General features: G+C 29.8%; 2 protein-coding genes across 3 annotated transcripts; one reads left to right on the top strand and one right to left on the bottom strand.

Moving 5' to 3' along the window:
- Positions 1–313: 313 nt before the first annotated feature.
- Positions 314–5,414, bottom strand: LOC118055091 (defective in cullin neddylation protein AAR3). Of its 2 annotated transcripts, none has more exons than XM_035066889.2 (8): positions 5,007–5,414; positions 4,010–4,061; positions 3,776–3,851; positions 3,610–3,692; positions 3,220–3,316; positions 2,472–2,517; positions 1,012–1,100; positions 314–899 (listed from the first exon to the last, which is right to left on the bottom strand). In XM_035066889.2, exons 1-8 carry the CDS (start codon positions 5,165–5,167, stop codon positions 562–564), a joined length of 942 nt encoding a protein of 313 aa, XP_034922780.1. In that variant the 5' UTR covers positions 5,168–5,414; the 3' UTR covers positions 314–561. The 2 variants fall into 2 exon arrangements, with proteins under 2 accessions (XP_034922780.1, XP_034922781.1); XM_035066890.2 differs by lacking the exon at positions 5,007–5,414 and adding an exon at positions 4,202–4,997.
- A 7,855-nt stretch (positions 5,415–13,269) lies between these two features.
- On the top strand, positions 13,270–13,698 carry LOC118055162 (E3 ubiquitin-protein ligase MPSR1). The gene has a single exon (XM_035066983.1). The coding sequence runs from the start codon at positions 13,270–13,272 to the stop codon at positions 13,696–13,698; it is 429 nt and encodes a 142-aa protein (XP_034922874.1).
- Positions 13,699–14,133: the final 435 nt, after the last annotated feature.

Here is a 14,133-nt window from a genome sequence, read left to right on the forward strand (position 1 = left end):
ATGTTTTTAAATTATTTTAATATAATAATATAAAAATAAGTATTAAAACATAATAATAAAATATTATTAACTTTATAATTGTCTCAGGTTTCATTGGAGATGTTTAGAACCGTAGAGCAAGCCCAACCCTTTTGGGCCAATTTGCAACTTCGCTAATTACTGTCCGGAATAAGCAATAACCTCTTGCAATTCGTCGCCTCCTAGCCAAACTATGTATTTGACAACTCCCCGAGCAATTTCCTCAACACTAGGCATTTCTTCCAGCAAGCAAGAACAACGCAGCCAGTATCATATTACGCTAGGCATGATCCAATAACAAAAAATACAGTCACATTCATTGAAGCAGGAAACCCTCGTTTATTTTTTCTGACAAGATTATGAAATCAAACAATCAGGAATATTTTTATTACTTCTATCAATCACAGCAGAATACTGATGCAGCATCCACCTGCAACCAACAACCCTTACAAGTGCAATTCAAAATAGATATATCCTTGTGTAACTGTTGACGACTGGGTGGGAATGGACAGCTTTCCTGTATTTGTTACTAAGGTGGAAGCTCTATGTATACGAGACTCTCCTCTCCCGGTCAAGTTGTAGATAGGAACGAGTTGAGAATAAACCTGCAAAGCCCCTCGACAAGCATCCTTCAACTGCACATAGAGATTTCATGGACCCCAGCGAATTATTCTGCTTAGTGATATCCATGCCGTCACTGGCTGAATTACCAGGTGGATTATCCTCCCAGTTCAATGCTCTGTAATCAATCAGCCTACTTCTCTTTGAATTCAACATAAAAGTTGGGCTGACAGAATCAAGGAAGACAGCATCTGAGGACACCATTTCCTCCGTTTGAAAGCTAAACAACTTCCTCTTCAAACCAGGAGTATCTTTCAATCCTAAAACAAAAAAAAAAAAAAGTATTCAGGAAACAGCTTACAGGTAACATAAAAGTGAAAACAAAAGGGCATGGCAAAAAATGGAACTGAAAGGGAACTTTCAAGCAATTACCAGGAAGAGAGTCTTCGAATGTGCATGATTGAGACTCTGAATCACCACAATTACAGAAAAAGTTTGGCTCCCTGTTTGACCCCAATACCCTGCAAGAAAATATTGTAAATGCATGTGAGTTCATAGTTAGTGACAAAGGAGGGAAAGTTGGAACAGCAGTCTCAACATCAAAATTCACTTATCTTCATTACTCGTGCTAGAATGAGTAGTAAACTACCTAATATCATTCTTTCAAAGACCCATAAATTTATATCCACATGCAGGACTCTAGAAGCGTGTGGAAACTATTGATGAGTAGTTTCTAAAGTCTTACTTGAGGAAAAAAACAATCAAGTCACTAAACAGTATTTGGTTCAAATTATTTAGTCTTGAATCTGCAAGTTACATTTCGATGGTAACATCTTTAAGCAAAAAAAAAAAAATAAAATTCTATAGAGGTTCATAGAATCTAGAAAAAGATGAAGAGAGAAACTGAGAACAAATTATCACCATTGTTACCAAATATATTTTAAACAAGTCATGGAGTTGATGTAAGTTTTCATTATTTTGACTCCACTACCTTCCTACCCGTGACTCAAAGTCATGTTATGTTAAACATATTCTAAATCTTTACTAAAAGTCAAATTATAGCAGGTACAAACTATAAAGAATTTGTTCAGTTGAATTTCAAATTTAAAGTATATATGTTTCATGGGCAGAGCAGGGAATTCAAATATCCAGACACGAACCACTATCCAAGTTTTCTTTTTCAGGGATACCTATCCAAGTTTTTAAAGATGAAATTTCAGAAATGATATACAAACAATAATAACTTTTAAGTTTCCAAGTTACAAGGCTGTTGGGTAATCAGCACTTCAACCAAGTTTAAAATATTATCATGGTTATACAGTTAGTCCCGGGATCTCTTTCTCTGTCTTTCATCCCCCAGAACAGAGTAAGTTACGGCCCTGTTCTTTCTAATTCAAAAAAGAAGAAAAATAGCTGACTATCCTTTAAATAAAAGGAAAACTCGCTTTTGCATGCGAGTTACTATGAATTTCAAATGTTGTCTTCTTTCTTTATGTCACTCTTAGCAATAAATATTGAACTCTGTGCCTTCAAGCATTTCAACTGCTTGAAATCTATACTATAGGTGTAGCTGTGAAGAAGAAATGAAGTTTAAAGGGGGTGGTCACCATGCCCCATCTTGATTTCTACCCATTCAGTGACTTTGGCAGCAGCCCTCACTGAACCAACTTGAATCTGAACTATGATAAGAGTCTGACCGAAATCGGATTTTCTTTGCATGCCATATCTATTGTAGGCATATTGTGAAAAGGGAAAAATGAAAAAGAAAGTGATTGGTAGACAACAGATTAGTTTTTCTAGTAAAACAAATGTCCTAACTAGGCTAACATCCAATACATCAAGGAATATCTTTAAAATTTAGTGAAACACGGTTGAGGATATAGATATCAAACCTGTACATGTGCTCAACGAAGTCATCTATTAGGACAGGCCAAGCACCTGCAAATAAGAAGCATACAATTAAGCATTACTCTGTTACAAACAAAGATAAAACAGAACCAAGTCATGCATGCTCCTGTAAAGCAAACACACAGAATCAACAAAGAGAAAGAAAAACAAAAGAATGCCTAAGACCTTATTTTATATAGCCTTATTTATTGCTTTATTATTTTCCAGAAATTCCTCACTTATGAAACCTTAGTAGAGATTCCCATACTCATCATACCATGATCCTGCTCAGACACTGTCAGAGAACAACAAAATAGAAAATGACAAGGCATGCTTAAGGAAGGGAGATTTGAGAGAATCATTTAGTTCCACATGGTTGATAAAAGCAGAAGACTAGCAACACTAGCGAACCAATTTACAAATTACAAACATGGTTTTCTTCCAGCTGATTGAAAATAATTTCCACTATAAGCCAGAGTTATTGATTCAAAACCCCAAAACACAAACGCAAACGCAAACAGAGCGGTGCTTAAAAGTGGAAAACTTAGAAAGCAGAAGTGCAGCAAATATAATGAACAAATGTTTTGGAAAAATTGTTCAAAATCGCAGGGAAAGGAGTCCATTCTATCAATACAAAAGCTGACAAAAGAAAGGGCACGGACAAGTTGTTGTGGATAAATGATATCAAACATGTGGCTTTATTGTATAGCTTAAATTTGTGAACTAATCATTGAATCCTTTAAGACATTGTACCTTCAGGGTCGTACCCTTCAAGATTTTCATGTACGCACCGGCTAAAAGCTAAAACTTGCTGCCAAGTATCCTCAGATATATTGTGTCGTTGATTTTCCTAAAAGCAATCAAAAGATTAGTTGCTTCAAAAGGACTACGAAAAACAGGAGAATGAAACCACAGATAATATTTATAAGGTATTGGTATGCATTGACCGCTTCTTGTTCAATTGATCAACTGAGAGACAATATATCCCAATTCATAAACTTATGTATCCACAAATAATGAACAGATACATAAACATTTCATAAAGTACGCTGCTCAACTGGAAAATCCTTCCACAGGGTAAAAAGGCAAAAACAAAATGAATCACAAATCACAGTTATCCAGTTAGTTTAGTATCACCCATACCTGAACAAAGTCACACCATTGGTTTAGCAACCGAAACCTCCCAGCTAAAATTAATTTCCATGCTGTAACAGCCTTGTTTACAGCTGCAAGAGAAATTCAGGGAAATATAAAAGAATCCATTAAACCATGCCTAAATATCAAAGACATTAGAAATGAAAAAACTTACTGATATTCTTTTGACCATTTTCACGGCACATGAAGAATACAAAATCATAGAAACGAGAAAATTCTGAGAAATCAGCCTACAAAAAGGTAGATAAACAAGAAACATAATATTAAATATTTGATTTTTTTGCTGTAAATAAAAACAGATTTAGGAGTGACATTTCTTAATAGAGGGCATCAATGAGGAAACCAAAATAAATGTCTCCAGTTCAAGAGCTTAATAAATGAAACTCACCATAAGTTCTAGCTTTGACATGAGCTTGAGAAGTTCATCAAAAATTGAAGTTCTGTCAAAGGAAATGCCATAAATCTTTTCAGGAAATAAAAAAAATAAAACAAAACGAAAGTACATATCTAGCTAAACAAAAACTCCACATAACCACATAGCAAATGACACTCAACTGGAAGAGTTTATATTTATACACACCAGGTACGCTTTTAGAGCATGTTGAATCCTAGGAGCATCAAGAAAAGACTCAATCCAGATAAATGCCAAGTTTGTCTTGCAATGTTCAGATTCAACCTATGAGTTAGGTTGTTCACATATTCCCTTCATCAGAGGTTAGTTGTATTTAGGTCCAAGACAATTTGAGAAAACTTGCCACTACTTGAGTCCTACAGTACAATTACTAGAACTTATCATACTAATTTTTCCAGATGTGTACGCATCTGGACAGATAAATAACAGCATCCAATAACTAATAAACAAGATAATTAAGTCCTGACGTGATTTGTTTTCAGCAGAAAAATAACATTTCATAACCAAGTCTCAATTCCGATGTCACACGCAGATCACCATGAATTCTAAGATAAAAGGATGTTCAAAGTATTTCTTGAATCTTATTATATAAGGCTTATAAACAAGAACAACCATCTCACTTTTAAAGGCTCTTGATTTACAAGAAACACAATCTTTTCTTATCTGCTTTTTTTTTTTTTAAAAAAAAAAAACTAATACTCACAGAGTAATAATGTTCATCAGAAAAACCCAAATATCCGCAAGCTTTACATTGAGGCCTAACACCATTGATATCCTAAAACTATAATAAAACCCACAATTTATACATAAAAGTCAGTCCCTAAAACCTCTCAACGAAACCCAGACCCCAAAACCAAGAAACTCAATCAAATCCTATGCAAACATCAAATCGGTTAAAGATCAACAAAAGGGTACTTCCAAACCCAACAAAACAGTAAATTTAACTCAAAAAGATAAGTTTTTTTTTACTAGCCTTGAATGGAATTTTAAGTCCACAATTTCCAAAAGCTGAGCCAAAGCATCCCTGGAAGTTTTACTCTCGTGTTCATCATGTCCATCGGTTTGACATGATTTTAGTGATCTAATGTCATGGTAACGGATGTAAATCTCAAAGATTGAACCCGGTGAGTCCATAGCGGTCGGATAACAGGAAGGCAGATGGGATTTTAAGGGGAGAGAGAGAGAGAGAGAGAGAGAGAGAGAGCTGAATGGTGTTTGTTTAGAGCCTAAAAAAGTAAAAACTACAACTTCAAATTGAAGCCATAGATTGGATTGAAAGAGGTGATGTTTTACAATTAGACGCTGCTTTCGTTTTTTTCCAAACGAATGTTACTATGATAGCGAACCGGATCTCCTACTTTTTAACGACGGCCAACGTTTGAGCTGGATTTCCTTTCCTTTCCTTTTTTTTTTTTTTTTTTTAATCACCTTCATTTACATTATTGACTGTTTTGCCGCCAGTCAAATAAATATTTTTTTAATAAAAAAAATAAATATAATGATATTTTTATACATGTTTTTTAAATAAAAAAATTCAATAATAAATTTAAATTTTATATATGCATTAAAAATTAAATTATAAAACCTCATTTTTAATCAATCAAAACTAACTAGACGAAACTTGTGATTAAGATCATAGACTCAATCGATTCAATAATTCTTCTACAATTTTTTATTTAAATATATAATATTAAAAAAATACTTGTAAAATTAAGAAAAAAAATAAATATTAAGACGTGTATTTGAGAGTATGATAATCCTATAAATATTAAACTGAAATAAATTGTGATGCTTTCCTAATTAACTTAATATCAAATGATAAAATTATAAATTAAAAGTATTAAATTAAAATAAAAAAAGGGTATGGATTAACCTCAAGCAAACATAGCACATCTATGATCAAGGCAACCTATTGATTAACAAGTTTTTATTTTTGAAATTGTTTTTCATTTAATTATACCTGGATATGAACCGGTGTGCAGATGTTTTTTATACAAAAAGAAAAAAGGAAGAAAAAACAGGGGTGGCTCACATGACTAAAATAAAAAAACAAATTGATTTTTCTCAAGTATGTTATAAAAAAAAAATCAAGTTAAAAAAAAAAAACAAGCCTTTTAAAAACTAAATATATGATGTAATAATATTTTTTTATAAGTCCAAGGGGTTGAAAACACTATCATTATAAACTTGATTGACCCAGGGGACTAACCTGCAATCTAGTTGACTTGAGACTTGAGTTAGGTCGGGTTAAAAAAAATAAAGGGAGGAATTGACCTAATATGTCCCGTTCAAAATCTTATGTTGACTCACAACTTGTCGACTATAGGTAAAACCCGATCAAAACTTGGTACAAAATCCGATGATTTTTTCTGAAAATAACTAAAAAAATATGTTATTTTGATTTTTTAAAATAAAAGAATTTTTTATATATATATAAATCTAGGTTAACCCTTTTATCTCGTTCCTCGGTCTTTATCCCAGGTCAGGCTAATAACTATATAAAAAATATTAAACAAAAAGGAGAAGAAAACAAGCAAGGCACGGGTCAATCCATGTTTTTGGCTTAAAAGCCTAGCCCATGTATTAGGTTTCTTTATTTTCAATTATTGGAGCGTCGTCCACCCTCATTTTTTTCTATGAAACCTATAGATGACATATCGTTTTAGACTGCAAACAATGTGTATCACCCCGTATTATCATATGCATTTACACTCAAGTCCATTTATCATACATGTAACAACTTGTATTTTCTTGTGTATTTACATTCAATCAAAATGATTATGCATGTAAGAATTCAGGTGTGTGTTTGTGCATGTAATATTGAACCCCTAGATGAACTTTCATCCACATCTTTTATATATATATTATCATGAGTCTTCCTTACTTAACAAAATTTATGCTTCTAAAGAATTTACAATCAAGTAGTACATTACCAGCTATCACGGTCAACTGACTTTCAAGAATCGATTGACCGATTTGATCAATTAAATCAGATTGTAATGAATTTTATTATTAATTTCTATCAACCAATCAAAATTAACAATGATACATCAATCAAAACACCATCCTGGAACTTTTCCATAAGCAACACCAATCAAGAATTAACTTCATTTATTCTTTCCTACTCCTCATTCCACATTTCTCATAACAATTCTCATCATAAGACAATCCATATAATGATAATATAACAAACACCATAATAAATTGAACAATGCACAAAATCTCAATTAAATGTATAATGTAAAACATAACCATTTTTATTAATTGACATCCCTTATTAATCTATAATATTTTACAAATTTAAATGAATAAAAGGGAATAAGTGTTCTTAATTTGAATACTTATTGCATAATTTAAATAAATAATTTAACAAATCATAAGTTTAAATCCTAGGCTAGATGAAAACTAGATAATCATTAATCTTGTCGTGTATGAAATGAATATGTAAGATAAAAACATGTATCGGTAAATATTAAAGAAAACAAATACATTCAATTCATTAGCAACTATTAACATTCCATTAATAATATATTTTTTTTTTTCAATAAGAAAAGTACAAACCATTATCTTAGAATTTCACCAAAATATCTCATCTCTAATCTATCAACATTATAAATTCTTAGCCTACATATCTCTTTTTATCCAATTTTATAAGTTTCATTTCCAATCAAAAGAAGTAAAATCATATTATGATCCTTATGTACATTAGTCCCTTTATATAAAACCGACTCAATATAAGTAAACTATAATTCTTATACCCAAGACATTAAAATTGTATATTCGCTAGATACACCATCAGAAACATCTTCACTCATATGGAAAGTTATATTTTTATTATTAATAATAGTGCTCACCTCTTTGGTTGATTCCATTAAATTATATTCTTAACATATCTTCTAATTTATTCATCTTACTCATTCACGGATATTTAATATCCTTTAAATCAATTATGTACTTCTTTAGCTTATTTAGGGAAATCCTTCATTTTTATATAGCTTTCACCTACTTGGTTCCTTTTAATTATATATATATATATATATATATATATATATATATATATATATATATATTCTTAATTCATAATTACATTCTTTGGCTCATTTTTTATACTACCAATTATCTTTTTTTTTTCAAATATTTATCGATCTAGATTTGCTATTGTAACCAAGAAATCAAATTTCAAATTTACATTCCATCATTGTATAAAATTAATTTTAATCCTCTTCTAAAACTTTACAACATCAATACTTTTTTTGGCCATTAGTCATGTTGATACCTCTGGTCTTTTTTTGATTAGCTAATCAAATAATTCATTCTGATCATCAGATACACTGATGTCTTTAGCCTTTTTTTTATGGCAAGCTAGTCAATTAATTCATCTCATCATCAGATACATTAATGCTTCTAGCCCCTCTTTGGTTAGTTAATCAATTAATTCATCCTAGTTATTAGATACATTGATGCTTCTAGTCCTATTTAGGTCACCAAGCCAATTAATTTAACATCGTCATCAGATACATCCGTCATTAGATACATTGATGCCTCTAGCTCATTCTCGATCAGCAAGTCAATTAATTCATAAGACCCAATTCATACGATAACTAATCCTACAACATCCATAATCACCATCCATATGTCAATCCGTGATGTTCACAATTCCTTTAAAATAGTTTCCATTTTTCGGCTAGTTTTTCTCATACTATAATCATTTATATGTTATGTTTGCTTATTATTTATAATTGATTACTGCCATTGCAGTTGATTATAAATAATTATTAGGTTTTACCATTGCGGTCCATCACACAACATCCATTGAATTTCCACTATTACAGTCAAGTAAATTATAAATTCTTCTCGCCGTTATGGTCAATTACACATAACCCATACTACATGTTTTTTGCCTATGCATTTCCATTACAAACACATGCCGATTTCTTTCTCAAAGGCATAAGTCTTCAATTAATAATATCAATACACAATATAATTTAATAACCATTAAAATTTAACAATTTCAAAAACATGTTTAAATAAAATAATAGGCAAGGGAGGGTCAATTCCTTACCCTGACTCCTATTATCCATGTTCCTAAGAAGTCGAATCTCATCTCGCACGCCTCTCTTACAACTCCACATAATAATCACTATCACTCACCCATTCCAATATGAATTTCATCCATACCATCTTTCCATACAACACATTCAAACATAAATTCGCAACCCAATTATCATAATCCATTTAGCTATCAACACTTATATACATCGAAGTTTCTTTTTAATATTTCATAATTTTCATCTTTCTTCTAGAGCAAAGAACATGAAATTTATTCATTGAACCAAAACTCAATTTATCAACACCATTCACATTTATCATATACATATTTGCTTAATAACACAACAACTTAGCAATTTCTATAATACTCGTATTTTTTTTAATCAAATCACATTGTTCTAAAATTGCCATAAAATCAAACACAAGAATTTTATTCATTTCAATCATACTCACACACCAACACAAATCAAAGACATACATCAAACAAATATTCAATGTGATTTTGACAATTTCTTCATTTATTCTCATTATGGCCAGCTACATATTTAGCAAGAAACATCCAATTTCTTCTTCATTTGTTTATTATCCTAAGTTATTTCTATCATAGTCCATCTCAATGACCTCATTCTATCACAATTTCATAATATGCCCAATTACATACATGTACACAAATTAATACATCATGAAAGGTTCCTTTCCCACTTTCCTTTATTTTAGCCAAAACTTACGTCTTGTTTTATTTGGCATCCTTTTAAAAAAAAATTAGCAAGTTTATAAAATTTCAAGTCTTGATACTATTTCTCAAATATCTGTTACATTTACTTATATCTCATGTATCCAAATGTCTTCCTATTTCTCAATTGAAAATTATATTCAACTACACTTAAGGCATAATTTACTTCGTAAAAGCATTTTCATCAATGAACATACAATGCATCCTGGTTAAAAGAAATTTCCCTTCATTATTTTCTTCATGACCGAACATTAAGGTTCCTAATTCCTTTAATACATCCTCTTGAAATCATATTGCATGCTAATAACACAACAATCCATACCCATTTGCATTTATTACATCCAAAACATCATTTATTATGTTCATCATTAACAAGTTGACTTTAAACTTATTCAATAATGTTTGTTTTGCCCCATAACATGCATAGAGACGCATTTAGTAGATTATACAAGATTTATTTCACTTATTCCCTTACTTGGTCAAAGCTTACGTTCCCATTATTTAGTGTTCTTCTTGACTTAACATGTTTTTAAACTAGTACCACATTCCATAATAATTACATTAAAAGTACATCAATTTAATTAGAAATAAAGTATAATGTTATATATATATATATATATATATATAGTTGTTTCATCCTTTTTCTATATCTCAAGACCCTTTTTATAATATCAAACCCTTAGAAAATAAAAATCTAACAATTAATTGACAAACTTTTACTTTTCCTTTTTAATGACAAGTCTTGAATTTGGTTCCAATCTTACATATGCAATCAAGTTAATTGATTTTTATCAATTAATTGATCTTTTTTTTTTCTTGACTACATTGATATATTTTCATTAAAATTCTCAATTTGACCATCGTCTTTTCATTTTATTTGGATCTATGCTTTAATAAAAATAATCTTTATTTATTTTTTCTTATGCAATCAAATTTCTCCTTATATTATTTAGCCCCCATTCATCTCGGTCCCTCTTTTTTTTTTTTTTACCTCTCATTACACCCCTAAATGTTTTGTTTTTTTTTTCTTTTTATTATTTTCCTTTTTTATTACACATAACAAAAGTATTGAAAATTATGAAAAAAAAATGAAAATTGGTTGAATTTCATTGAGAAAATATTTTTGGAAATCTATATCCTTTAAAACAACATGAAACAATTAGAGGTCAAAATGGGTTAAAATCACAAACACTTAATTGATAAAATTTTGAAAGCAAGCAGAATCAATTTCTATAAAATCAAATACTCTCAAATAAAAAAAAAAAAAGTAAAATTTTCATCAACCACATAATCATATATTTGATAAAATCTAACAAAAACACTTAATTGGAATGGTTTGAAAATTTATAAACTAAAATAAAAAAATTGGAACACTTCAATTGAAAAGATTAAAAAGTTTACATACCAAATATGTAATAATTTTGGTTTTCCATCATGATTTTTAGTTGTAATATGTTTAATTATTTATATAAAAAAATATGTTTTCCATGAAAATTATAAATATATATATATATATATTTTCACGAAATATGTATCCATAATTTTGCATATACACTATCTCGAATAAAAATAGAATTAACAAAACTTGTGGAAAAAGTAATTTAGAAATGTTTTGATTCACTATGAATTGAAATAATGAATTATTATTTTTTTCTTCTAAAATAACTAAACTATCTATTAAGAATAATTAGATCTTTTCACGGGATCCATTAATCATTTTAGAATTAATTGGGGATATCTCTATTTTTTTACATATTTTTTGCACATTATAATTAATTAATTGCCATTAAAAAATATTTAACTTGGACCTTGAGGAATTTTTGATATTTTACTTTTCACAACACAGTAAAATAATTGTATTGTCTTTAAAATCAAAATTTCATTACCTTGTCTTCAAAGGGCGTATTCTTACTTTATTTTTGGCTTTTTTTCATGTTATTATCATGTGATGCCAGGGCACTTTAATATTTTAATAAATATAAAAAAAATAAAAGCTAGTGGCACATATATTGAACATGTTAGTGAGTAAGTTGCTCCATCATGTTTAAGCAGAGCCTACGACAACTTATGATGGTTTAAAACAATATTTTTTGGTGTTTTTCAATTCATAATTACAGGGCCTACCTCTTAGGTGGCACGAGTGATGTAATTTCCTTCAATTTAGCATTAGTTTGCTTTTCTTATATTTCTTTTCTTTTTTCTTTCTTTTATTGATTCTCAGGCTTGACCTTTCAAAAATTCATAACCCTTCAATTTGTTTTTCTTTTGGATTTCATCTTTATTCTTTCAATTAATATTTTTTATTTGAATTATCTTATAGAATTAAAATTTATTTTCAATTTCATTCTCCTTTAATTTTTAAATTTATAAGATTTTTTTATTTTTTTTATTGCTATTTATTTTATTTGAGATCATTTTTAAAATTGATTATTTTTTTTACAATTTCATCCTCTAGTTTTTTGTTGCTATTTGCTTACTTTGGCAAAACTTTTAAATTAATTTTTTTTCTTCTGTTTTCATCCTTGAATATTAAATTACGTTTCTTGATTGAATTCTAGTCTATAATTTAATGGGTTGTAAAGATTAACCAAAGTTTAGGAGATTCGTCAAAGTTTATTTATTTTCTTTTAATTTTATACATTTTTAATTTTATCTTTCAACATTAAATTTAATTGAGAATTGGGCTTCATTATTATTATTTATTTGCTTTCTAAATGTTTTTTCACCAATCTTAAAATAACATTTGTCAGTCTTTATTAAATTTAGATTTTATTTTTATTTTTATTTTTTATTTTTTATTTTCAGTTAAATTAAATCAATTGCTTAAATATAAGTATATCATGCTCACTTCATTATTTTTTGATTTGTTGAAATAAAGCTTTTTTTGGTATTTTTTTTTCTTCATTTGTAACCTTTAATATTTAATTGATTAAATTAGACTCCATGTTTTGTTTTGACTAGGTTCCATAAAATTAACATAGTATCATGTCTTGGATTAAGGGTTAATTATAATTGGCTTAGGTCGAGCTAATATATCGCTATTTCAATATTTTTTTAAAAAATAATATTTTATCTAATATATCATAATCATAATATTTGATAGAAGGACCAAATAATTATAAAATGTAAAGTACAAGAATTGGATAAAATAAATTTAGGGATCAAACTAACAAACAATTGAGTAGAGGGACCAATTGCAAAATTAAGATTTAAGCCCTAGAAATTCTAGCAGTCTACGAGCAAGGGGGGAACCCTAGCAATTCTGTATTAGCTAATGCTCTGCCGTGCTCTTCCGTAACCGGCATATTGCCGCCTCCATTCATCATCACCTCCTGTAAAAACACCAATACGCCAACCTGTTCTTTCTTTTTCTTCACAGATGGTTAAGATTCAAATCTTTTCTTGATCTTAACAAATCAACACGAATATTTTCTGACATTAATCTATGGAAACGATGTCTAGTGGTGACACAAACATGATGCAAGATCCAGATTCAAATTCGCATCAACAACCCCATATTTTGCCTGGAAACATAAGGCAAATATTCCAACATGCCATCAATGATGTTTTTGCAGTAAGAGCAGCCATTCGAAGCACAAACCAAGATGGTAATAACAATACTACTGCGAGGCGGTTGCCAGCATCGAAGGACGCAATTGATGCCATGCCAAGAATAACAGTACAAGAAGGTGGGAGTGATTGTGCAATTTGTTTAAATGAGATTGGAATCGGTTCTGAACTTAGAGAGATGCCTTGTAAACATGGGTTTCACTCGGGTTGTATTGAACAGTGGTTGAGGATTCATGGGTCTTGCCCTGTTTGTCGGTTTACGATGATGCCTGTGGAAGGAGGAGAGGTCGGGGCTAGTGGATCTGAATCATAGTTTAGATTTTTTGATTATGGGTTTTGTTAAAGACTTGTCTGGAACATTGTAAGGCCATGTTTGTTTTTACTACAAATTAATAGGAATTGATAAGGTTTTTTTTTTTTTTTTTTTTTCATTTCTTATTTTATGTTGTCCTCAATTAATTAATGAAAAGTGTAAACATGCTTTTTATTTATTTGTGAAATTTTGTATAATTTTCTTGTTTTGATTAAAGAATTTTTTTTAGCTCAACTGTGTTGAAGCCTAATTAAGGCCTATAAAGCTTAGTTAGGTAGAAATCTTAATCTTTTTTCTCTTTTCTATTTTTATCATTAATCTTTTATTTTTTATAGTCTACCATGTGTTGTGCAAGCTACAACTTCATCTACCATTTAACTAGAATTTCCACCTTTTATGTTGAGTTATAGGTGACATGGACAAGCTATCCTGTTA

This window comes from Populus alba, chromosome 4 (genome assembly GCF_005239225.2).
Source record: "Populus alba chromosome 4, ASM523922v2, whole genome shotgun sequence".
Lineage (NCBI taxonomy): Eukaryota > Viridiplantae > Streptophyta > Magnoliopsida > Malpighiales > Salicaceae > Populus > Populus alba.